The sequence below is a fragment of the Spinacia oleracea genome, chromosome 4 (genome assembly GCF_020520425.1).
Source record: "Spinacia oleracea cultivar Varoflay chromosome 4, BTI_SOV_V1, whole genome shotgun sequence".
NCBI classification, from domain to species: Eukaryota; Viridiplantae; Streptophyta; class Magnoliopsida; order Caryophyllales; family Amaranthaceae; genus Spinacia; species Spinacia oleracea.
In genome coordinates this window covers 26088830-26112026 of record NC_079490.1, presented here as the reverse complement: position 1 = coordinate 26112026, position 23197 = coordinate 26088830, and the positions used below count along the sequence as shown (strand labels likewise).

Sequence of the window (23197 nt, the reverse complement as noted above, 5' to 3'; positions counted from 1 at the left end):
GAGCAGGTCTTGGACTTCGGCCCTAAAGTGGGAACCTTGGTCACTTATGATTTCATGTGGAACCCCGTATCGACAGAATATGTTCTTTTCTAGGAATCGAGCGACATGTTTGGCCGTTAATTTTGCATAGGAGACTGCCTCTACCCATTTAGTGAAGTAATCAATTGCGACTAAAATGTACTCGTGTCCCCCTACGCCTGTTGGTGTTACCTTGCCGATTATATCTATACCCCAGGTGGAAAAGGGCCATGGAGAAGTGAAGGTGTATAGTTCTGAGGGAGGCAAGTGGTTAAGGTTACTGAAGATTTGGCATTTTTGGCAAGTTTTTACAAAGCGATGGCAATCGGTTTCCATAGTGGTCCAATAGTACCCTGAGCGGGATATTTTTCGGGATAGCATTTTTCCGTTCATATGAGGTCCGCACACGCCGTTATGGTATTCTTCCATTAGTCTTTGGGCTTGGTTTTGGTGGACACAAAGTAACTTGATTTTATTCGGCGTGTATTTGTACAGTTCCCCCAGAATTATGCTATATTGTGAAGCGAGGAGGCGTAGGGCCTTTTGTGCTCGCGGGGAGGTGTTTGGGGGGAATTCCCCACTTGTTTTGTAACGAAGGATGTCCGTATACCATGATTCTTCTTCGGTGTTTTCAGGTTCGAAGTCTATGGCACAGCAATAAGCCGGCTCGTTCCTTCGTTCGACTCGAAGGGTCATTCCGTCCCATTCATTCGGGATGTTGAGCATTGAAGCTAGCTTTGCTAGTGCATCCGCGAATTGGTTGTCGTCTCTTGGTAAGTTCGTATACTCGATTTTTTCGAATTGCTCGACTATTTGGTCTGAGTGAGCTCGATATTTTGAGAGACTAGTGCTTCGGACCTTCCATCTTTTGGATATATGGTTGATTATTAGGGAAGAATCCCCGAAAACTTGTAGATGCTTGACTCCGAGGCTAACTGCGCCCTCTAGCCCAAATATGCAGGCTTCATATTCGGCGGCGTTGTTTGTGGCCTCGAAGTCAAGTTTGACCGAAATTGGTATTAGGGCCCCTTCGGGACTGACTAGGAGAACTCCGACGCCGCATCCCTTCTGATTGGACGCGCCATCGAAGTATAGTGTCCAATAGTCGTCTCGTATCATCAGAAGTTCCTCGTCAGGGAGGAGGTAAGCTTCCGTGGTTTCCTCATTCGTGGCATGCTCGGCCAGGAACTCGGCTACCGCTCTTCCTTTGATTGTTTTTTCTGGCATGAATTTTAGGTCGAATTCTGAGAGCATGACTAGCCACCTGGACAGGCGACCATTTAGGGCGGGCTTTTCGAACATATATTTTAAGAGGTCTAGTTGTGACACTATATGAACAGTGTGGGCCAATAGGTAATGTCTGAGTTTTTTAGATGCCCAGACGAGGGCGAGGCAGGTTTTCTCAAGTTCTGTGTATCTCGTCTCGTACTGTATGAACTTCTTGCTCAAGTAGTAAATGGCTCGCTCGGATCCATGTACACACTGTGAGAGCATAGCTCCCGCTGCAGTATCCGTGACGGTTAGGTATAGGCGTAAAGGCATTCCAGGCAAAGGCGGGGAAAGGACGGGTGGTTTGCTTAGATATTCTTTGATTTTATCGAAGGCAGTTTGGCATTGTTCATTCCATTCGACTTTTTCTTCTTTTCTTAATTTTTTGAATATTAGCTCACAAGTCATAGTAAGCTTGGAAATGAACCTACTAATGTATTGCAGCTTTCCTAGGAAGCCCCTTATCTGTTTTTCAGGTTTCGGTGGGGGCATTTCGGTAATTGCTTTGATCTTGGATGGGTCAATCTCGATTCCTCGCGTACTAACAACATATCCTAGCAATTTTCCAGAGGTTACCCCGAACACACATTTTTGTGGATTTAGTCTCATGTTTTATTTCAAGATTCGGGTGAAGAACTTTCTAAGTGCCGGGAGGTGACCGTGCCGGTCTTTAGATTTGACGATCATGTCGACTACATAGACCTCGATTTCTTTGTGTATCATGTCATGGAGTAACGTGGTGGCTGTTTTTTGATAGGTGGCCCCCACGTTTTTCAAACCAAAAGGCATTACAATGTAACAATATGTACCCCAAGGGGTAATGAAGGTTGTTTTTTCCATGTCTTCTTCTGCCATAAGTATTTGGTTATATCCGGCGTACCCGTCCATAAAGGAGAGAAGCGTGTGTTCTGCGGTGTTGTCTACTAGTATGTCAATGTGAGGTAGAGGGAAGTCATCTTTGGGACTGGCTTTGTTGAGGTCTCGAAAGTCTACGCACATTCACACTCGTCCATCTTTTTTAGCTACGGGGACAATATTGGCCACCCATTCTAGGTAGTTGGAGACTTTTATGAAGCCGGCGTCTAATTGTTTAGTGACTTCTTCTTTTATTTTCAAGGCTATCTCTAGTTTGAGCCGCCGTAGCTTTTGTTTTACTGGCATCATTTTGGGATCTAGCGGAATTTTATGCTCAACGATTTCTCGATCTATTCCTGGCATGTCTTTGTAGGACCAAGCAAAGACACCCTCGAATTCCCGCAAAGTGGAGATTAGATCGGCCTTTTCAAAGGGAGTTAAGGTGAGGCCAATTTTAATGATTTTAGGATTTTCTTCTGTTCCAATATTTGCCGATTCTGTGTCCTCAATTATAGGAGTTTTGAGTTCTTGTTCACTTACAGCTTTTATTAATTCGGTATATTCCTCTTCTGGCTCTTTTTCGTGCTCATTAGTGGCAAGACATTCTGCATTATTATTCGGATTTTTAAGCAGCATATACTCAAAAGTTTTGTTTATCTTATTAAAGTCATGAAGCATTACATCAAAAAGATCTCCCGGAGTAGATATTTCCGGGTCTAAACTATTTTTGGGAGGGGTTACAATTTTGCTAGGTTCGGACTCGGAGTCAGACTCGGATTCAGACTCTAATTCTTCGTACATCGGACCCTCTCCCACAGATATCTTGAACTTCATCCCACGAGCATTAGTCCATTTGAAAGTCTTGCGCCACCCTCGTTGGATTTGGTCATCTTTTGAGGGTGATGGAGCGATCAACTCAGTAGGATCGAACAATTCATCTTGAAGGGCTAATGCCATAATTTTTGTTTCATTCCTCGCTCTTTTCTTTTCTAACCCAAACAATAGCCCGAAAGCATGTGAGTTGGGGAGCGTTTTTGGCATAGCATGGTTCTTTGAGGCGAGTGGCCTTTGAGAACGTAGAGGGTCGTGTTCCAGAGCACGCATCTCTTGGGTTTGTGCGACCTCTAGGCACTACGCCAAAATGAGTAATTAACAGCGCCTAATTAATAGCGCTTATTAGAAAGCGCTATGGTTAAGCCTAATTAATAGCTCTTATTATAAAACGCTATGGTTAAGCCTAATTAATAGCGCTTTTTAAAAAAATGCTATGGTTATTCTTAAATAACAGCACTTCATTTTTAATTGCTGTTAAAATGCTATTATTAGCACTTTAATTATTTCAAGTAATACGAGTAGGCAACCTATGGTTAGAATTTTAATTAATTATTCGTTCTTAACCAAAAACAAAAAGAAAAAGTGAAAAAATTAGAAATGACTCTCTTCTTTAACCTCCCACTATTTCCGCCTTTCCAGTTTCCCACGCATGAGAGCACTCGCAATTTGCAACTTCCAGACTCAAATTTTTCCTCAAAAATTCCCAAATTCACTCAATTTACAACTTCTTAAATCAAAAATTCAAGAGTACCCTTCGATTGAAATCTACAGGGTTTTGGTTTTCGGCTTCTTCTCCAGAGATCGATTTTTGTCAGCGATTTTTACTTCTTCTCAAACTCAAGTTGTGGCTGAATTATCAATTGTGAGTATGTCTTTTAAATTAGCAATTATTGTTGTTTTTAAGGTTTATCAATTATGAGTTTGCGAGTTTGAATAGGAATAGGAATTTCATATGTTGCTTTATCAACTAGTGATACTCGATGTTGAGGATTTATCTAGGTTTCTGAATTTTATTTTAGGAATTAGGACTTTCTGTTGTTGATGGGGATTAGTTTTTACTGGTATTCTTTGAAATTGCAAACAATGTTATATGATAGCGACCGAAAAAATTGTTCATAATCAATCATAGATTGAAATTTTCTTAATAATGATGTGTTGTACTGCGTATGATTAATTTAGATGTGTGAATATGTGACTGAAATTCATCTGGTTTGTAAGGTGGATTTGAAATTAGATAGGTTGAACTAGTTTTTGTTTTGGTGCTAACTTGGTGTCAATTATGTTCATTGTTTTACTTAGAATTGGAATGGAGTGGTAAATATTTAGTATTTTTCATACAGATTACTGAACTTAAATCTAATCAGCTTCAGCAGTGAGTTTAGACTTGCTTAATCCACTTTGGTGGAGGCCAAAATGGTGGAAAATCAGGCTCCCAGCTATTCATAAATGTAAATATACGATGCAAATGGCACCTAAGGGAACCAATGACTTTCGAGCCGTCCCAAACATACGTGCATTTTTGAAAATAAACCATATTTGATCCCTCAGGCAGACCAATATCCTTTGCTGGTAACGAAATTGTTGTATCCTGACCTATAAAGAAAGCAGCCCCTCCCAAATCTTTAGCTATTTCCTACCTCACTTTCTCCTCATTCAGTACATGTACTCTAAAAGCATATTGATCAGAGCTAATTGTAACCAGATACAAACACTCTACTTAGATAATGGTAGTATTGGAATGGAGTGGTAAGCTGATTAGATAGTGGTAGTTTATCTTTTTACATTTACCTGACTTCTTTTAGTTCTGATTCTTTGCAAGGTTATAACCCTATGTGAAGATCACTTTCACCAAGCAAGAGTTTAAGCAGCTTTTGTAGTAAGTGAAATTTATTTAATTCTTGATCCACTTTTTTAATATTTATGATTTGTCAGGCTTCTAAGTGTAGTGATTGTTTTTCAAGTCAAATAAAATATTAAATTTAATATATCCAGAATACTGGAGTTTGCTAATCATCCAGCTCCAGTGAGGTAAGTGGTTATGTGATTCGAGAGCGTATGTGATTCGAAGAGCTTGCCTGTATCGCTTCAGTCTTCTTTATTATTAGTTATTAATTAACTTGTGTCACTTGGAGCAATCATTATATTGACATTTTTTTAAACACAGTGGTTAATTTGTAGGATTCAAATAAATTGCAAATTTAATTTTGGAATTAGAAACTAAGAATGAAAAGAAGCCTATGCTGCCTTAGGAATATGCAGAGTGCCGACACAGCTTCTAGTTGAACTTTGATTATGTACTCAAAATCAATGAATGAAGTCTAACTTATGTTGTCTGATTAGTGTATTCTGTGAATAGTGTATTTTGTGAATAGAGTATTCTGCAGAAAAAACATATAGCTGAGCTCAGATTATATACTCTGATTAACACTGAAGTATAGATGTATAATATATGTTGTCTAACAGTGTGCAGACGCAACTTCTAGTTGAGCTGTGCGCTTCATCTCCTCTATTGTTCCTTTTACTCTATTTCTGCCAACTCTAATTTCTCTGCAAAACTCTGGATTTTGTTCTTTAATACTACACTATTCACAGGCATAAACTCATTTTAGATATGGATTTGAAAGTATTCTGTTATATGGTCACATTTATGTAAAGTGGTTCAACGCCCTCTCTTTCCTATTTCACAGTTGGTTCTTATGAATATGACTTTGGGAAGACTTTATCTGCATAAAGTTAGTCTGGGCTGGGTAGTTTGCTGCTTTGCTGCTTTGCTCAATGTTCATTGATTATGTTTGTTCAAATCTGTTCTCCTGTAAAGTTCCACAGTGGGTCATTTGATTGAAGATTCCTTGTGATAGTGCAAAAGGCATCTTATCATCTTAATGGCTAAACATACTCCAAAGATTCTTTAAGAAGGTTTTGAGTATATATTTTCCATTCTTTATGTAACATCTTATCAGAATCTTCGCTGCATATATCTGGATTTTTCTTGTATCATGTAATTAAAATATTCCTCTTTTTACTGCTAAATGATCCTTCTCATTTTGGGATGATGATTTTCTTCTGTTTCTTTAAGTTATTAAGTTATGCAGTTTAAAAGTTTAAGTTTTTTTTTGGTTTTGTTCGCAAAGCACTTTTTGGTTTTCAAACTGAAAAAGGATTGTTGAAGAAAATTAAAATGAGCACCAAGTGGATATAGATACAAGTATTTCCTATGATTTATGTTTATTGCAATTTTTATTTGTTTTTTAAAGTATTCAAAAGTAATTGATTGTATTTTGCTTGTGTAGTGTCCTCGGCAAAAGAATGTCATGGATTCTGGATGTTATGTCATGAGATACATGAAAGAGATCATCGACCATAAGCAAACTCGAATATGTGAAGATGTATGTATTTTTCTTTGTTCAATTAAGCCTAGACATTATATGCATTGTCACTAATTATGTTAATTTTCTCATTTTGTAGTACTTTCATGATTGCAATATTCTGAATTATGATCAAGGACAAATTGATGAAGTCAGAGCTCAATGGACGCGTTATGTTCTTCTCGTGTGAATATTGTGGTGGATTAATTATGTTTTTGGACTGAAATTTCTCTAGAACGTTTTAATTTTAGTTTATTGGTTTGAAATTTAAAGAAGTACTATATGACAAGGATACTTCTTTCTGTTTTCTAGTGTGTTTTTATTCTACTGTGTATTTAGACACATATGATTTTAAGTTATGCATGAGACATAGAGACGTTTATTTGATATGATAGAAATGTAGTTGGATCTTATATGTATTCAATTTGATTACCCTGTGTAGGCTCTAAAATGTTTTTATATGTTATTACATGTATTTAATAATTAAAAATTAAAATTAAAAAAGAGCCCGATAAAAATTAAAAACTGCACTTAAATAACAGCATTTTTTTGTTACACGCTATTAATTAATTTAAATTAAATTAATCATAAAATATCCCGCCATACCGAAGATTTAATAGCGCTTATATATTGAATGCTATTAAATGATGTAATATTCACAGCGCTTTTTAAAAGCGATGTCATTCTTTTAACAGCGCTGCTAATTAACAGCGCTTTAAAAGCGCTGTCTTTCATTGAAAAAAGCGCTATTAAAAGCTTATTTTGTTGTAGTGAGGTATAGATGTTCGGGATATGCTTCTTCCATCGCGCTCCTTGATGGCTATCACGGGTAGGTATTCAGGGGCCCTGCATTATTGTTGTGGAGTAGGAGACACATTAGTTTGTTTCGTGAGTCGGTTTTTAGACATTTTATGACTACCCTTAAGTCGGACTAGTATATTTGGACTACTATGTGTGCAATTTGAACTCTTTATATTTTCGAAAATCTTTGAACGTGTGACATTTATAATTATTGGCAGGTTCGGTTTTGGTGCCGAGCATTGTCGTCGTAGGAGGCCTAACAACGACACAAAGAGTTATTTATTTTTTATGAGTCGCTTTTAGAATCGAGTGCTCTTTCTTACGCCCTCGTAGCAATTTTTTTTTACGAACGTTTTTTTGTGCTACGTATTTTCCTTTTGCGCGGGCACCGAGGCTGCTGCGCCTGACCAGAAGGCCGAGCAGCAACTTCAGCGCCCAGCGTAGGGCGTGAGAAATTCTGGCGTTGAAGATGCGTCCCTGGCTGGTTCTCGTTTTCTGTTTGCGTCTACTTTTGTTTATGCGACTTCGATTTCGCGTGCTTGCCTAATAACATCCTTTACGCGTTGTGCAGCGTTTGTGGGATTCGTTACAGGCCATCCCGGGCGTCGCTTATTTTTGTGGCGATCGTTCGGGTTTGCGGAACACGTATTTCGGTATAACTCTTTGGCAAATTGGTTTATGAATGTTTGGGCAATTTTTAAGGTCGTTGGTTTTTCTAGGATAGTTTGTCACACACAATCATATATTTCGCTACACATAACTAACATTACATCATGAGGCAATAATAATATGTCATGTAGTTTATGATAGGCTTCTATAGGTAGTTTTTGCGCCTGGCTTGGTACCGCTTCTATCGCAGATCCAACACATGCCCCGGTCGAGGTAGTGTCTTCAACAGACGAATTTCGCCCAAGAGGCCAATCACGATGTAAGCCAAGGGGGCATGCACCAATGAGAGGGACCTAATGGGCGAGCGATTGGGTTTGGGACGGGTGTACTACTAGCGAAAGTGCCGAGTGGACAACATTCGAAGCGTATGCACCCCCCGGTTGGCGATGGGTATCCTTAGTCCCAACTCCCGAGATGAAACATCCAAGGGAGCCAAGATTCGTTATGCGGTTCTGTCCGTTCACATTAATATGCTGATTTTCAGGTCGTCCCAACTTGATGGGGAAATAAACGCGGGATAGGATCGTTTCACCCTTCGGCTATTTTGATTACCTACAAGCACGAGTATTTCCTTCACTATCCCCAGTGGAGTCGCCACTGTGAGGGGGTCGAAAAACCACGAGGCTAATGCGTGACCTTGTCCCTCGTGGGTGTGACGTTTCTTTTTGTCAAATCAAGTGTAATTGGCATTCCTGTGAGTTTACACCCAATTGACTAGTAATATAGGAGTCGCCATTAAGTTTTTAACGACCATGAAAAAAACTGACAAAACCCGGTTATCGTGACATAAAGGGAGTGCAATTATGTTTGACCACGGCGGTCGTAGGTTCCCTTGTGATCCCTGGTGTGGGGATCTCTCAACATACACCCGCAAGGTAGAGATTGAGGGTTCGGGGGACTGTAACTACCGAGAGGAGTACTCGCTCTTCGATAACTCCAGAGGCAGGATATCCTTACTAGCTCAGCATAAATAATTGAAGGGACATGCGTTAACTATTAAACTAATCTGAGTTGGTTTTAACAATATGCAACATATAATACTAGATCGAACGCGTTTATCTGATTCAGAATGTTTTAAGGGACCTAGCATGATAATCCAATTTCCCAACATATTATCTTTATTAGGCGTGATAGAACAATCAGATTTAATTAGTTTAACAGTTCATAAAAAGGGCGAGGAAAGCAATTAAATCATAGAAAAGGGACACATTATGACGCACCCTTGAGAGGTGCGTCACGGTTCTCAGAAAACTAACCACTTTGACTTTGCTATTTCTCCTTTTATTTAACGAATTTCAAGTTATGGGACACGATATGTTCTGTTTGATTTATGGATCGATTGCGACAGAACGCGTGATCAGTTTTTGCAGCGTGAGGCTTAGGCTTAGGGGTTTAGAGTCAATACTCAGAATAATAATCGTGTGTTCTTTTTTCACGTCGAACTTGGGCTATAATTATAGAAAAGAGTTCATGGAAAGATAGAATTGTAGAGCTCTAATCCACGAGGAATTAGGAAAGAATACGTCCCAGGTAATTTCAGCGCCCAGGCCTGGGCGCCGAAGATTTGGGCTGTTCTTAGTCAGATTCGGATTCCTAGAATCCGGAGTGTTTGAGACTTAATCGAGTCTTTTAGTGCGTATTAACCTTGTGACGGAATGCGTCTGGGCCCGTTACGAACTCTAGGCTCGTTAGGATTTTAATTAATACGTGACTCTTATTTTCGAATCATATTAGGAATAGGATTCTCTCGTAATCTCTATCTCATTTAGGATTTATGTTGGAGTGCAACACCTAATTCTGACAGGTTTCTATCTTTTATGACTTGCCACTTTTAACAACTACCCATTACGGCAGTTATTATTTTTAGCAGGTTTCCATAAATAGCAGGTTTCTATAAATAGCAGGTTTCAGGTGAAATGAAAAGGGGTGATCGAGATTCGTTATTTTATAGGAGATGCGTTGTCAAGTGGAGATTTATGCTTTCATCATTGAACCTTCCCTTTCGGAAATGGGGACAAAAGTAGGTGTCTACAGCAAGGCCAGCCCATTGGGCGCGAGCACGCACATCACGCAACAGCGCAAGCATCGCAGCGACGAACGAGCAGGCCCAAGGCCCAGCTGCTCGGCGCGCGCGCTGTGGGCTTCGGCCTGCAGTGTGTCGCTGGGCGCGGGGCTGTGCGGTCTGTGGCTTGCGTGATGTGGCCGGTCAAGGCCTTTGGTTCTTGGCCGGTTACATCATTAATACAATAGGCATATTGTATTTTCCAACAACACACAATTCATATTACTCAAACCCTAGACACAGAGAACCCTAATTCTCTCTGTGCCACCAAAGTGAGTTCTTCCCAAAAGCAAAGTATCTTGATCGATTGTCTAAGCTACGATAATCAAGACGGATCTGAATGTGTCGGTGAACCAAGTAGAGGAACGACAAGTGGAGTTCTTTGTTCGTGTTCGTTGACATATTATTGTGGAAAACACGCTTCGAATGTAAGTTTGCTTAATCTGTGCTTTATACATGTTTCTTGACTTCGGGGATTGTTCCGCACATGTTATTATGTTTGACTGTATTCCCCTACATTTCCGGTTTGTAAAATTGGATTTGCACTTCATTCTTGCTGCTCTGGAGGCTTGGGATCCAAATCATCATGTCTTCCGCTTTGGAAATAATGAGGTATGTCCCCTCCCTGAGGAATTTAGTTCCATATTGGGGTGGCCCATTATGCTGGAGCCATGCATGCCCAGTGTTGAAGAACACTTTTTCTTGAGTTTTGAAAGGTATTTGGGCTTGAAGGCCCCACTTTTGAGTGCTGTTGTATATGGCAGAGGGGTGGATTTGTCCCTCTTTGTCACCTACTTTACTGGGCTTGATGTTCCCAGAGTATTCCGCCTGAGAGCCTTGAGTTTTTGTATATTCGCTCGCTTTCTCTTTTCGAAACAGGAGTTTGGCAATGGTGATGCCTCCCTAATAGAAATTGCAGAGAAGTTTGCTAATGGTCGGGACCCAATGCCGCTCGTGATTGGCGAAACATTGATGGGCCTTGACATGCTGAAGTCGGACCCCTCTTCTCTGCCGTCGGGAAGTCCGGTATCACTCCAAGTAAGGATCTGGAGCCTTCTTGTATGTTGAATTTGTACTTGTATTTGAATTTTGAATGTTGAATTTTTGAAAATACTCCCCAAGGTTTGGCTTATGGAGAGGCTCATGTTGGTGGCACCACCGGAGAACATGGAGAGCTATAACAGAAAGGGATTCACTGTGCGGCCCATGCTGTATGGCCGACTTTCATTGGATGAGTGGCGATGCGCACTCTCTGGGGTTGAATCTTGTATAAGGTGGGTAGTTCCTTGGTGGGGAATTGCTGCCATGAGACATGCCCCTGGTTCTACTACTTTGAGGGTGCTAAGCCTCTCGATGCTGGTGATGAGACAGTATGGCTTGAAAAAGCAAATCCTAGACTGTATTGAAGAGAACTCGAAACCTGTTGTGTTGAATGCAAATTGTCTTGAAATTTGGAGGCGGTATTGGGTTGCCAAACCGTTCTTGAGTATTCAGTTCCCACCTGAGCCTGTTACTCTGTCTGCGGGGTACATTGTATGGATGAGAGGTCTAAGCCAGAGGGACATTTCTTTCTTCGGACCAGCTAGAGTCCGAGGTTCTAGAGCTAGACGTCCTGCATCAATTGACTATGAGGAAGGGGACGGGAGTGTGGCCCATCCGGTGCTTGACCGTTCGGAATCCAAAGGAGGTTCGTCGTCCTCCCGTCTTGGAAGGCTTGCAAGTTCTTTCTCCCGCCGCTTGGGCAAGGGGAAGATTGATGATTGATTGCGGGAGGAGCCAGGGGATAGTACTCAAGGTGCCAAGACTCGAGAGCATAGTAGCCCGACCTTAGACCTTTGTAGGCTAAATGTGTTTGAAATTGTATTGGAAGGAATTGTGTTTGGAATGTGTTTGGAAGATGTGTTTAGAAGATGTGTTTAGGAAGTGAAAAGGCTTTTGAACTTTGCTTCACTTGATCCTGACTTTGTATTTGAATTAGCTTTGAAGGCCTAAGGGCCCAAATAAAAAGTTATCGTGTTAAATTACGCTTGAACATGCTTTGCTTTAAATTGGCACCTTTGGAATAAAGACAACAACATTTGAGTTTTGAAATTTGATTTGATTTTTAGGATGCCCTTAATTGAGGAAATTTTGATTTTTTTTTTTGTATTAAAGTGGCAGGGCCTCGAAATGAGGTTGCCTACGTGTCCCGTTAGGGAATCAGGCCGGACGTAGTTCTGACTACCTTACAGGACGTTAAATTTGGATTCTTGAACATGGAACTTAGACATGGAACTTCTTGAGTTGATCGAGGTTGGTCAGAGATCTGAATTCTGTCCCGTCAATGTCTGTTAGTTCGACTGCTCCCCCGGAGAGGATTTTCTTGACAATGTATGGGCCTGCCTAGTTGGGTTTGAATTTTCCCCTTGGGTCCATGGTGCTTTTGCGAAGGGCTTTCGGGACAAGCTCGCCTTCTTTGATGTTTCGGGTTCTGACCCTTTTGTTGAAATGTTTGGCCACTCGGCGCTGATAGACTTTACATGGTGAGAGGCTTGAAGCCGGCGCTGATCGAGCATGACTAGCTCGTCATATCTTGCTTGTACCCATGCAGCTTCTGGGATTTTGCTTTCAAGGACTATCCTTAGAGAAGGTATCTCTAGCTCGATAGGTTGTACTGCTTCCATTCCATAGACTAATGAGAACGGAGTTGCACCAGTTGAAGTGCGAATTGAAATTCAATATCCCCACAATGCGAAATGCAGCTTCTAGGGCCAGTCCTTATAATTGGTAGTCATTTTCATGATGATGGTCTTGACATTCTTGTTGGCTGCTTCGACTGCCCCATTGGTTTGTGGGCGATAAGGTGAAGAGCGGTGATGTTGAATCTTGTACTCGGTGAATAGAGCTTCACACTCTCCTTGAAAATGGGTTCCCTAGTCACTGATGAACTCGTGAGGAACGCCGTATCTGCACATGATTTTTTTTGTATGAACTGGGCCACTTGCTTGGAACCCAATACTTTGAATGACCTGGCCTCGACCCATTTGGTGAAATAGTCGATGGCGACCAGTATGAACTCATGACCCCAGGTGCCTGTTGGAGTGACTTTGCCGATGACGTCGATACCCCAGGCTGAGAATGGCCATGGTGATGACTGAGAGTATAGCAATGATGGAGGAATGTGCTTCAGATTCGCACACTTTTGACATGTATGACATTTCTTGACAAAGAAGTAGCAGTCCCGTTCGTGGGTAGTCCAGTAGTATCGTGCCCTGACGATCTTGAGGGCTAGCATTTTCCCATTCATATGGGTGCCACAGACTCCAGCATGTATGTCGTCCATGACTCTTTGAGCTTCGTACTTGTCAACACATCGGAGGTTAGGACCGCCAAGGGACCTTTTGTATAGAATGTCGCCTTCTATGACGAAATTGGGTGATTGTAATCGTAGAGCCCTTTGATTTTTGCTTGAAAAGTGTGGGGGATACTCTGAATTTTGTAGATACCTTTGGATGTCTGTAAACCAAGGTTCATCTCTGTCTTGCTCGACGTCGTCAATAGCATGGACATATGCTGCTTCTTGACGTGTTTCAATTATGAGTGGCATTTCAACCATGCCGCTTGGAATGTTGATCATCGAGGCCAGTTTTGCCAGTGCATCGGCGAATTGATTCTCCTCTCTTGGGAGGTATGTATAGCGAAGCTCTTCTATTTGTTCAGACAGCTGCTTAAGATAGGACTGGTACGGAGCCAAGCTCTCGCTCCTCACTTTCCATTTGACGGAAATTTGATTGATGATTAGGGAGGAATCCCCGTACACTCGAAGTTTCTGGACGCCCAGTGCTAAGGCGGCTTCCAGGCCCATGATGCATGCTTCATATTCTGCTGCATTGTTTGTGACGTTGAATTGTAGTTTTTCTGATATAGGAATGTGAGTGCCGTATGGGGCTACTAGGATTACTCCAACACCACATCCGTTCTGGTTGGAAGCACCGTCAGAATGCATTGGCCAACTGTCATCATTGCTCATTAAGATTTGCACGTCGGGTAAGTCGTAATCTTCCTCTTCTGCCTCGACAGGACAGTCGGCTAGGAAATCTGAGACTGTTGAACCCTTAATAGACTTCTGTGGAATGTATTTGAGGTCGAATTCTGCTAGCATGACCAACCATCTGGACAACCATCCGTTGAGTGCTAGTTTTTCGAATAGATACTTGAGAGGATCCGCTTTGCTGATCACATATACTGTATGGGAGAGCATGTAGTGCCGTAGTTTCTTTGTGGCCCAAACCAAGGCGATACTGAGTTTCTCGAGCTTAGTGTATTTGGTCTCGTACTCGATCAGCTTTTTGCTTATGTAATATACGGCGTTCTCCTTGCCTTCAATTTCCTAGGCAAGCATAGCCCCCACTGCTGAATCTGTTGTTGTGAGTTAGAGCCTGAGGGGAATCCCTGGCATGCCTAGCTTTAGTACCGGTGGGTTGGAAAGGTAGCTCTTGATTGTGTCGAATGCATTCTAACAGTCGTCATCCCACACCTTGGGATCGCTTTTTAGGAGCTTTCGAAATACCGGTTCACATATCATTGTGGGTCTTGAAATGAACCTGGTGATATATTGTAGTCTGCCGAGAAAACCCCGAATTTCCTTTTCATTCGTTGGTGGTTGCATCTCGAGAATTGCTTTGATTTTTGAAGGATCAGCCTCTATGCCTCGAGAGCTGATAACATATCCGAGTACCTTACCTGATGTTACCCCGAATACGCACTTTTGAGGATTGAGCCTCATATTGTATTGTCTGAGCCTGTCGAAAAACTTTCGAAGTACTGAGGTATGCTCGTGTCGCTCTTTGGATTTGACAATCATGTCGTCGACATATACCTCAATTTCCCTGTGAATCATATCGCTCATGATGGTTGTGGCTGTTCTTTGATAAGTTGCTCTTGCGTTCTTTAGTCCGAACGGCATAACTGTATAGCAATAAGTGCCCCACTGAGTGATAAAGGTTGTCTTCTCCAACTCCTCCTCTGCCATGGGAATCTGATTGTAGCCTGCGTACCCGTCCATAAAAGAGAGTAAGGCATGATTTGCGGTGTTGTCGACCAAGATGTCGTTGTGAGGCAATGGAAAACCGTCTTTAGGGCTGGCCCTGTTAAGATCTCTATAGTCCACACACATTCGTACTTTGCCATCTTTCTTTGGAACTGGGACGACATTTGCAATCCATTCTGGATATTTTGCTTCTCGAATAAACCCGGCCTCTAGCTGCTTGGAGACCTCTTCTTGAATTTTGAGGGAAACATCCGGTTTCATGCGACGGAGTTTCAACTTGATGGGTTTTGAACCTGGAATAAGGGGAATTGTATGTTGACCGATGCTTGGATCAACCCCTGGCATATCATGATAGGATCATGCGAAGATGTCTACATACTCTAAAAGTAGCTTGATAAGGTCGTCCCGCTCTGCTTGAGAAAGAGTTAAACCAATCTGAACTAGTTTTGAATCACTGCTGTTAGAAAGGTTGATTTTTTCTTTTTCCTCAATTATGGGCGTCCTTTTTTCGTGATTTTCGATAGCTTGTAGAAATTCAAAGTTAGTTTCTTGTGAAGCAAAGTTGTTTGGATTAGGATTGTGTTTTGAATTTGGACTCGAAGAGTAAGTAGAAATTGAAGTGTTATTGAAATCAGCAATCATTACATCGACTGTTTTGACTTGAAGCTCGGCCTTTAGAGGCTCTTGATTGATGCAAGACTCTAGTTCTAGACACTTAGACTCATTGCTAGACTCGGAAATTGAAAGACAGACTCTGGACCTGGACAAAGACAGTTAATCGTAAAGATAGTTCTCAGGGTATTCCCAGACATCTGCGTCATAATCGTCATAATCATCGAAGATGGGGTTGCATGCACAGACTTTCAGGACTTGGTCCCAGACTTGATTCCATGTGCTATAAGGAAATGCGGCGAAGATGCCCTTGCATGAAGTGTTAAGCCCTAAGAGGAACATTCTCACCATTTTGCCCTCTGGCTGAATTGTATGAGCGGAGATTACCCATCTGTGGTAGTATTCTTGAATGCATTCGTCCTTTTCCTGGCGTACAGCCGGCTTTTGTTTGATGTGAGTGTCTTGGAAGCTTGAACCTTTGAGGGCGAGGCAGGCAGGGCCATCCAGTATTTCCTCGAACCAAGGCTCCCCGAATATTAGGTCGAAGTTAGTAGGCACATCGATTACCAGGAACTCAGCATTGTCGTAATAGGTGTCAAAGGAGAAAACCAGCTCGAGGACTCCCAGGACTTTGTATGTGACACCTTGGAGTTTGACACTTTGTTGGGCACTTAACATGAGATCGTACTCGGAGAACCCTAAAGCCTTCAAGGTGGCGAGTGGACAGATGTTCTCTTGAATGTCGGTGGTTACCCTAGGTTCGGGGATCACCCAGTTTTGAGCACTAGGAAGTAGATGGCAAAAGCTTGGAACCATCAGCTCGTATCCTGGCTTGCATATTGTGGAGATCAGATTGCATGGAAACTCCTCTTCTTCATCTCCGCAGTCATAGGAGATGGCTTGCACGGAGGGGGTTTGCTTAGCCCCGGGTAGTAAGGGTAAGGTCTTGTTGTCTACCATGTTCTGGATCAAGTGCTTGAGCTTGTAGCAGTTTTCGATGTCATGACCCTTCCCCTGATGGTACCTGCAATGGGCTGCGGATCCCAACTCTTGGTTCTTTTGTCGACCGGCGGATCAGGTGTTGGACCGATTGGTGCTATGACTTGTTTTTCAACCAGCCTATCGAATGCCTCACTGTAAGACATTCCGAGGTTTGTGAAGACCCTCTGTGGCCTCCCTTGATAGTTGCGCTGATTAACATTGCTTTTGAAGTTGTTTGACTTTGGACCTTGAGGAGCCTCTAGGGCGTTAACCTCGTGAACTTTGTGTGTTGTCTCAGGTCTCTTTCCCTTCCACTTTTCAGCTTATGGAGCTGGGGCTGCTGGTGCTTTCATCAGGTCATCCTCTATGTCGACCCCGATGTCGTAGGTTCTCTTGAAGCTTTCCAAGCCTAGGTACTTCATGTGAGCATTGTATTTCGGAAGAAGACCAGCTATAAAGATCTTGACCAATTCTCTCTCGGAGGGCCGGGTCACCATTTGGGATGCCATTTCTCTCCACCGGTTGAGGTAAGTAGTGAATCCTTCCTGAGGCCCTTGCCTAAGAACTTCTAGTTCCCTTATAGTAGTTTGTAGTTGAATGTTGGGCTGATATTGCTCCATGAATGCTCGAGCAACCGCTTCCCATGTATTTGTTTGATGTTCCTTGAGTGAATAGTACCACTTCTGGCAGACAGGTTCCAGAGACATAGGGAATACCACTGGGTATAGCTCGAGTTCGACCCCCTTGATGGCCATTGTAGCTCTGAAGTTCTTGAGATGGTACTTGGGATTGTCAGTTGATTTGAACTTTGGAATATCATTGGCGGAGAATTTGTCTGGCAGATTTGCCTTCCCCTTGAGGTTGTCCTCCATTGAGGTGCCGAAGTAGTTCTCTTGATTGGTAACCTTACTGACAAGACTCTCGATCTTCTTGGTAAAATCATCAGTGGGCGTGCCCTGTTCCACGGCACCCAGTCGATTGCTTATGTTCTCCACATTGGCTCTGAGGCTAGCGAAAGCCGTTAGGAGTTGAGTGAGTTGATCAGAGGCAGACATTTGGACTGTTTCTTGAATGGGACTAGAAGTTTGATTTGTAGGAGATGAACTGGCTGCTCGTTCGATGCCGGCTATGAGGGAGGCTAGGGCTGATGGATTTCTTTTCAACCTCTCTCCTCTTCGGCGAACCCACAGGATCCTTGGACTCCTATTTAGAATACACCAGACAATTTTAGAACTTGGACTTCCCGACACATGATATGATATGCATGCAATGAATGAGACCTAGACTTGACTCTAAGTGCCACTCCGAAGATTCGGGATTTTGGGTTTTTGTACTTGTATCGGGGATTTGCAACCCGTTGGAAATGTTTGAGTGGAGCCTTCATTCTTTTGTGGAAGTTGACTCTTTGTACTAGAACTTGAAATATCGAAAAATGAATAATATTTCGACCTATTGGAAATTGGACTATTTTAAAGGGAATTTCAACCCGTTCGAGCATTTTGGAAATCGGACTTGTACTAGGAAATTGAATTTTGTATTATTTCAGGGGAATTTAACCCTTCAATATTTTAGGGGGATTTCAACCCGTTAGACTTGGAGTATTTGAAGGGAATTTCAACCCGATTGAAAGGGAATTGATTTTTGTATTATTTCAAGGGAATTTCAACCCGTCAATATTTTAGGGGGATTTCAACCCGTTGGATCTTGGAATGTTTGAAGGGAATTTCAACCCGATTGAATGGAATTCGTATTATTTCTGGGGAGTTTCAACCCGATTGGAAAAATTGGACTTGTACTATTTCAGGGGATTTTCAACCCGTTGGAAGTATTTGGAATGGGGTTTGTATTATTTCAGGGGATTTTCAACCCGGAGATAGAATATGGAATTTGAATTTGTATTATTTCAGGGGATTTTCAACCCGTCGGAAGTATTTTGAATTTTGTACTGGGGAGCAATAGAAAGAAAGAGTTTTTGTAACTTGAAGATGAATTTGAAATTTGAATTTGACTCGAAGTTTGAACTTTGAAATGGAAAGGACGTACTTTTGTATATAGGATATGAGGCTTTGTATTTTGAAAACTTCGGCATCATGCTGCCATGGAGTTGAGGGATTGAATTTGGAAACTTGAAAGTCCGGCCTTATGTCGCCGTAGACTTGGAATCTTGAAGTATAGGACTTGAGATTGAATTGAGGACTTCGAACTTGACGTTTGAAATATAGAATAGAAAGTCGGCATTGCGACGGCATGAATTTGGAACTAGATACTTGAAGGAAATATGTCCTTCACCCAAGGTGCATTAAGTCTAATACCAAGGTTCAGATAAATTGCGAACAATTAATTCAGTGAAATCAAGTGATCAGAACAGCTAGCTGGAGCAATGCTTCCGATCAGTGAGTTCTAATGGATATTGAACTCACAACTTACTCTTGACTGAACCTACAAGGTCACACCAATGACACGTAACAGATCACCGGATTAAATGAATCGGAAATTCATTTAATAGCTTTTCGGGATTTATGTTGGAAACGTATTATACGATACGACCTTGCATCGGAATCGTATATCGTATCGCGAATATTCGTAAGCTAGGTGAAACGAATAAATCGTATCGTACGACGGTGATTCGTCGTATACGAAACGATAAATAATATATCGGAAATATATTAAACGCGGATACGAGGAGCGGCCCATGAGCCGAGTGCACGAAGCACTCAAGGCCCATGGGCGCGCGCGCTAGGCAAGCAAGCAAGGCGACACAACAGCGCTCGCCCATGGCCGAGCAGCTTTGTGCGCGCGCGGGCCAAGACCACGACACAGCAGCAGCAGCGCGGCCCACGGCCCAGCTCGCTGTGCGTGTCCGTGTGATGCTGCGCGGGCTTGCTAGCAGGCCTTGCCTTATGGCTTGGTCGGTTAGTAAGGTTATGTAAATAACCTTATGACCTAATTTCCAACTTATTGCAATCACAATTCAGATTACTCAAAACCCTAGAGACACAGAGAACCCTAATTCTCTCTGTGCCTCCAAAGTGAGTTCTTCCCAAAAAGCAAAGTATCTTGATTAATTATCTATGCTACGATTATAAAGACGGATCTGATCGTGTCGGTGAACCAAGTAGAGGAACGACAATTGGAGTTCTTTGTTCGTGTTCGTTGACGGATTATTGTGGAAAACACGCTTCGAATGTAAGTATGCTTAATCTGTGCTTTATACATGTTTCCTGGCTTTGGGGATTGTTCCGCACATGTTATTATGTTTAACTGTATTCCCCTACAGTGGTATCATGAGCCTTATCTATTCAAAGCATGAATTAGCATGATTATTATTGTTTTTGCATTGTCGAAATTTTTGGAATTTTTGTTGATTTTTCGGAATTTTTTCGAATTATGGGATTAATTGCGAAATTGGCAGTTCCGAAATCAAAAATATTCGCTTTTTCGATTTTTAAAACCCTAATCTGATGGAAAACGATTTTCTAAGATCAAGTCATGGGAATAGAATTGCGAAAACAGGCCTCGAAGCATCAGTTTTTTTGGGCGTTTTTGTTAATTTTTTATTAAAAATTAAATGTGTCGGACAGTAATTCAATTAAAAGGTCGACCTAAACTACTCGGAATTGCTTGAAATTTTGACACAATGTTGCTGGATACATGCTTGATATATGGTAAAATTTCAGATTTTTCCGATAAGTATAAACCCTAATGTTGCATTTCCCCAATTCGTAAAATTTACAACCCTAATTGGATTTTAATTAATTTCGGATTAATAATTCGGTTAATTGGGGAAGGGGGTATAATTTCATGGGTCAGTGGCTAATTCTAAAAATTATTGGATTAAAATTTTGAATGGTTTTGTTAATTTTAATAGCACTTAAACCAAATTATTAATAATCTAAAATTTAATTGTTTATGAACGATATAAAGTTTCGGATTTTATTAATTAAAAGTTCAAACTTTAAATGTTGATTCGTTCGTTCTTAAAAGTTTGAATATTGTTAGCCCTTGATTTAATAATTTTACGAAATTGGATTGTCGTTAAAGTTTATTGAATCGTTAAAAATCGTTGTTTTTCGAAAATAAAAATCATAACCTTTTTTGAAAAATAAAATTAATGCAAGTTCGTGAAATTAAATTTAATTTTAATTAAGTTGGTCCATATCACGAACCAAAGGCACGAACACATGTGTGTGGTTGACGTGTGGCTCGACGAGCCATGCGAGCTACCGTGCGCAATCGAGTCGCAACAACGTGGGCAGCAGCATGCACCCTGCGTGCCGCGCGCGCTGGGCGAGAGGTCAAGGGCGTGTGTTGCGCGCATTGCAGGGCGCAAGCCCTTGCGATGGTGCAGCGATGCGCTACGACAAGTCGAGCAAGGCACGTAGGGCAGCAGCGATGCTGCGGGTACGCGTGCGCTGGCATGCGATGGGTGCGGGCTATGCTCGCATGCCTTGTAGGCCATGCGACGGCTGCGGTGGCTGCGGGCTATGCTCGTATGCATCGTAGGCCACACAATGCTAATGGGCTGGGCGCAAGCCTAGCCCAAGTAAGCACATGACAAATTTTTTTTGTTGGGCTTGACTTATTTGCATTAATTTGGGCTAACGGGATATTTAATTTAATATTTTATTTGCTTGGGCCGGGCCGCGAGTTTTAATTTAATAATTCATAATTAATTATCCGGAATAATTATTGGTTTGAGTGGGAGCCACTAAATGAAATTAAAATGAAATAATTATTTTAATTATTTCGTAGGTCGCATTATTTTAATTAAATTCAATTTTAATTAGAATAAAGTCTAAGGATTAATAATTTGGAAATTGATTAATCTTTTAGGACGCGTTTATGTGAACGTGAATTTTAATTAATTCACGTAAATACTTGCATATAAACATGGGCCATTCGTTTTAGCATACGAATGGGTGAATGCGTAGAATATATATTTTATGCAATGCAGGTACTCCAAGTGACTAGTATGGCCAAATTTAGGATAGTTAAATACGGTCTGCGCACCGTTCTATCTTTGAATGTAAAGTTTTAAAATATGGTCTGCGTACCATGGAAATTTTGATGTAATTTATTATTTTCAAGTATTTCTAAGTTTAGAACTTTAAGTTAGCATTTGAACAAAGATTCAAGACGATGTCAAGCTAACAAGGAGGTGATGAAGATTGGATGCTTCAAGACAAGAAGTTTTGGGCCATACTAGATCACCAATTATTTATGCAATTTAATATATATATTATGCATGAATGTATGAATGTATGTATGCTTTGCATGAAAAGGTTGTTTCCTATGAATCGATTAGTTTAAGTTCACTAAATAATCGAACCAACATAGAAACAACTAGGTCCAAGTAATATTGAGTTTTAAAAATTGCCTTCCAAATCAACACTTACAAAAATCTAGGGATCTAAGATAGTAGGTTTACGCTAAAGCGAGGTGCTATTTTAGTTGACTTAGATGGTAAGGCGTCCTAAAGGAGCACGTTGATTGTGGTTATAACTCAAACAACAATGGCATTAAGTTGTGGCAATGGGATAAATTATGGCATTAATTTATTAACCAAGAGTAATTTGGAGATTACTAGCAATAGGTTTTGCTTACCTAAAATCTTAAACTACTTAAGACATGCTAAAGCTGCTTAAGGGTTTAGGACTTTTGGGGTCTTGGAATCGTTTCATTCATTTTGGACCATGTTTTATTTTTGCATGAATGAAATGTTTAATAGCTTTGATGATTGCGTGAATGCTTTTATTTCAAGTTATTAAAGTATGATAAATGTTTTCTTTTCTAGTTCATTTTGTAGAATAGTCAATCTTCAACCTTATTGCGTTCGGACAATAGAACTGCGATATTTCCTCGATCGATTGGTAACTATTTTTGAGAGCGATTCTCAAACAAAAGGAGAGTGAGAGCGTATCTTGAATCCTATTTTCTTATAGTGATCTTCATGGTTGTTTTCAAACTAAAATTTGAATGATAGACCAATTGGACCTCATATATTCAGAATACTGGGTACTTTTGAAATAATGAAGTATTGAGTTAAAGACTCATGTATAACCAATGGTTAACAACCAATTTTCTTTTGATTCGATAATGAACTAGACTCATTGGATGCGGTCATTCAAAGTGAATAAAAGAAAGGGACTTTGTACGCATAACAAAGTAAGAAGATCAAGCAAAGAGTAAAATCTTTAGGACTATAAGAAAACATGCTAGAAAGGATAGGAAAGGGGAACAAAAGAAATGAATTCATATTCAATTTCTACCTAAAAGTTTGTGTTAAAGAGAAACGACTTAGCAAATAAACTCCTATGGTATTAGATTACCGCTTGAGGTTCTAAACTCTTGTTAAGAACTCAAATTCCGGAAGCTAAGTCTGGTAATTGACCTACAAGTGGGTAATGAAGCAAAGTCGTGCTACATTAATTGTATGGTCATCATGTTTGTTTTAAAGTCCTTCTAAAGGCTGGAACTTAATGGTATTATGTTCCATTAATCATCATAATCAATTTCTGTTTGGACAACGGAAAGACTCACATTCATTGAGTGTTTATTTGAATGAAATAGTCACTTAAGGGTTGAGTCATATGATTGATTAATAAACAAACGAATCTCTTCACACTCAAACTTCAAAAGGTTCAAATCAAACATTTTTTTATTTGTGTTCCACATATCTTTGGCAATGTCATACGACCATAT

At 40.9% G+C, this 23197-nt stretch overlaps 1 protein-coding gene across 5 annotated transcripts; it reads left to right on the top strand.

Annotated features, from left to right (window-relative positions):
- Positions 1 to 3585: 3585 nt before the first annotated feature.
- LOC110779828 (uncharacterized) lies at positions 3586 to 6754 on the top strand. Of its 5 annotated transcripts, none has more exons than XR_008918608.1 (4): positions 3586 to 3838; positions 4796 to 4852; positions 6267 to 6362; positions 6442 to 6754. XR_008918608.1 is itself a non-coding variant. In XM_056826572.1 (3 exons), exons 1-3 carry the CDS (start codon positions 3626 to 3628, stop codon positions 6529 to 6531), a joined length of 399 nt encoding a protein of 132 aa, XP_056682550.1. In that variant the 5' UTR covers positions 3586 to 3625; the 3' UTR covers positions 6532 to 6754. The 5 variants fall into 5 exon arrangements, 1 of the variants encoding a protein (XP_056682550.1); XR_008918609.1 differs by having other exon boundaries at positions 4779 to 4852; XR_008918610.1 differs by having other exon boundaries at positions 3586 to 3842.
- The last annotated feature ends 16443 nt before the right edge of the window (positions 6755 to 23197 follow it).

Excerpts from the sequence above, each read along its gene's own strand:
- LOC110779828 (XM_056826572.1), top strand. The coding sequence starts at position 3,626 with ATGAGAGCACTCGCAATTTGCAACTTCCAGACTCAAATTTTTCCTCAA. Across the intron at positions 3,839-6,266 it reads TTGTGGCTGAATTATCAATT|TGTCCTCGGCAAAAGAATGT; the intron begins GTGAGTATGTCT and ends TTGCTTGTGTAG. Across the intron at positions 6,363-6,441 it reads AAACTCGAATATGTGAAGAT|TACTTTCATGATTGCAATAT; the intron begins GTATGTATTTTT and ends CTCATTTTGTAG.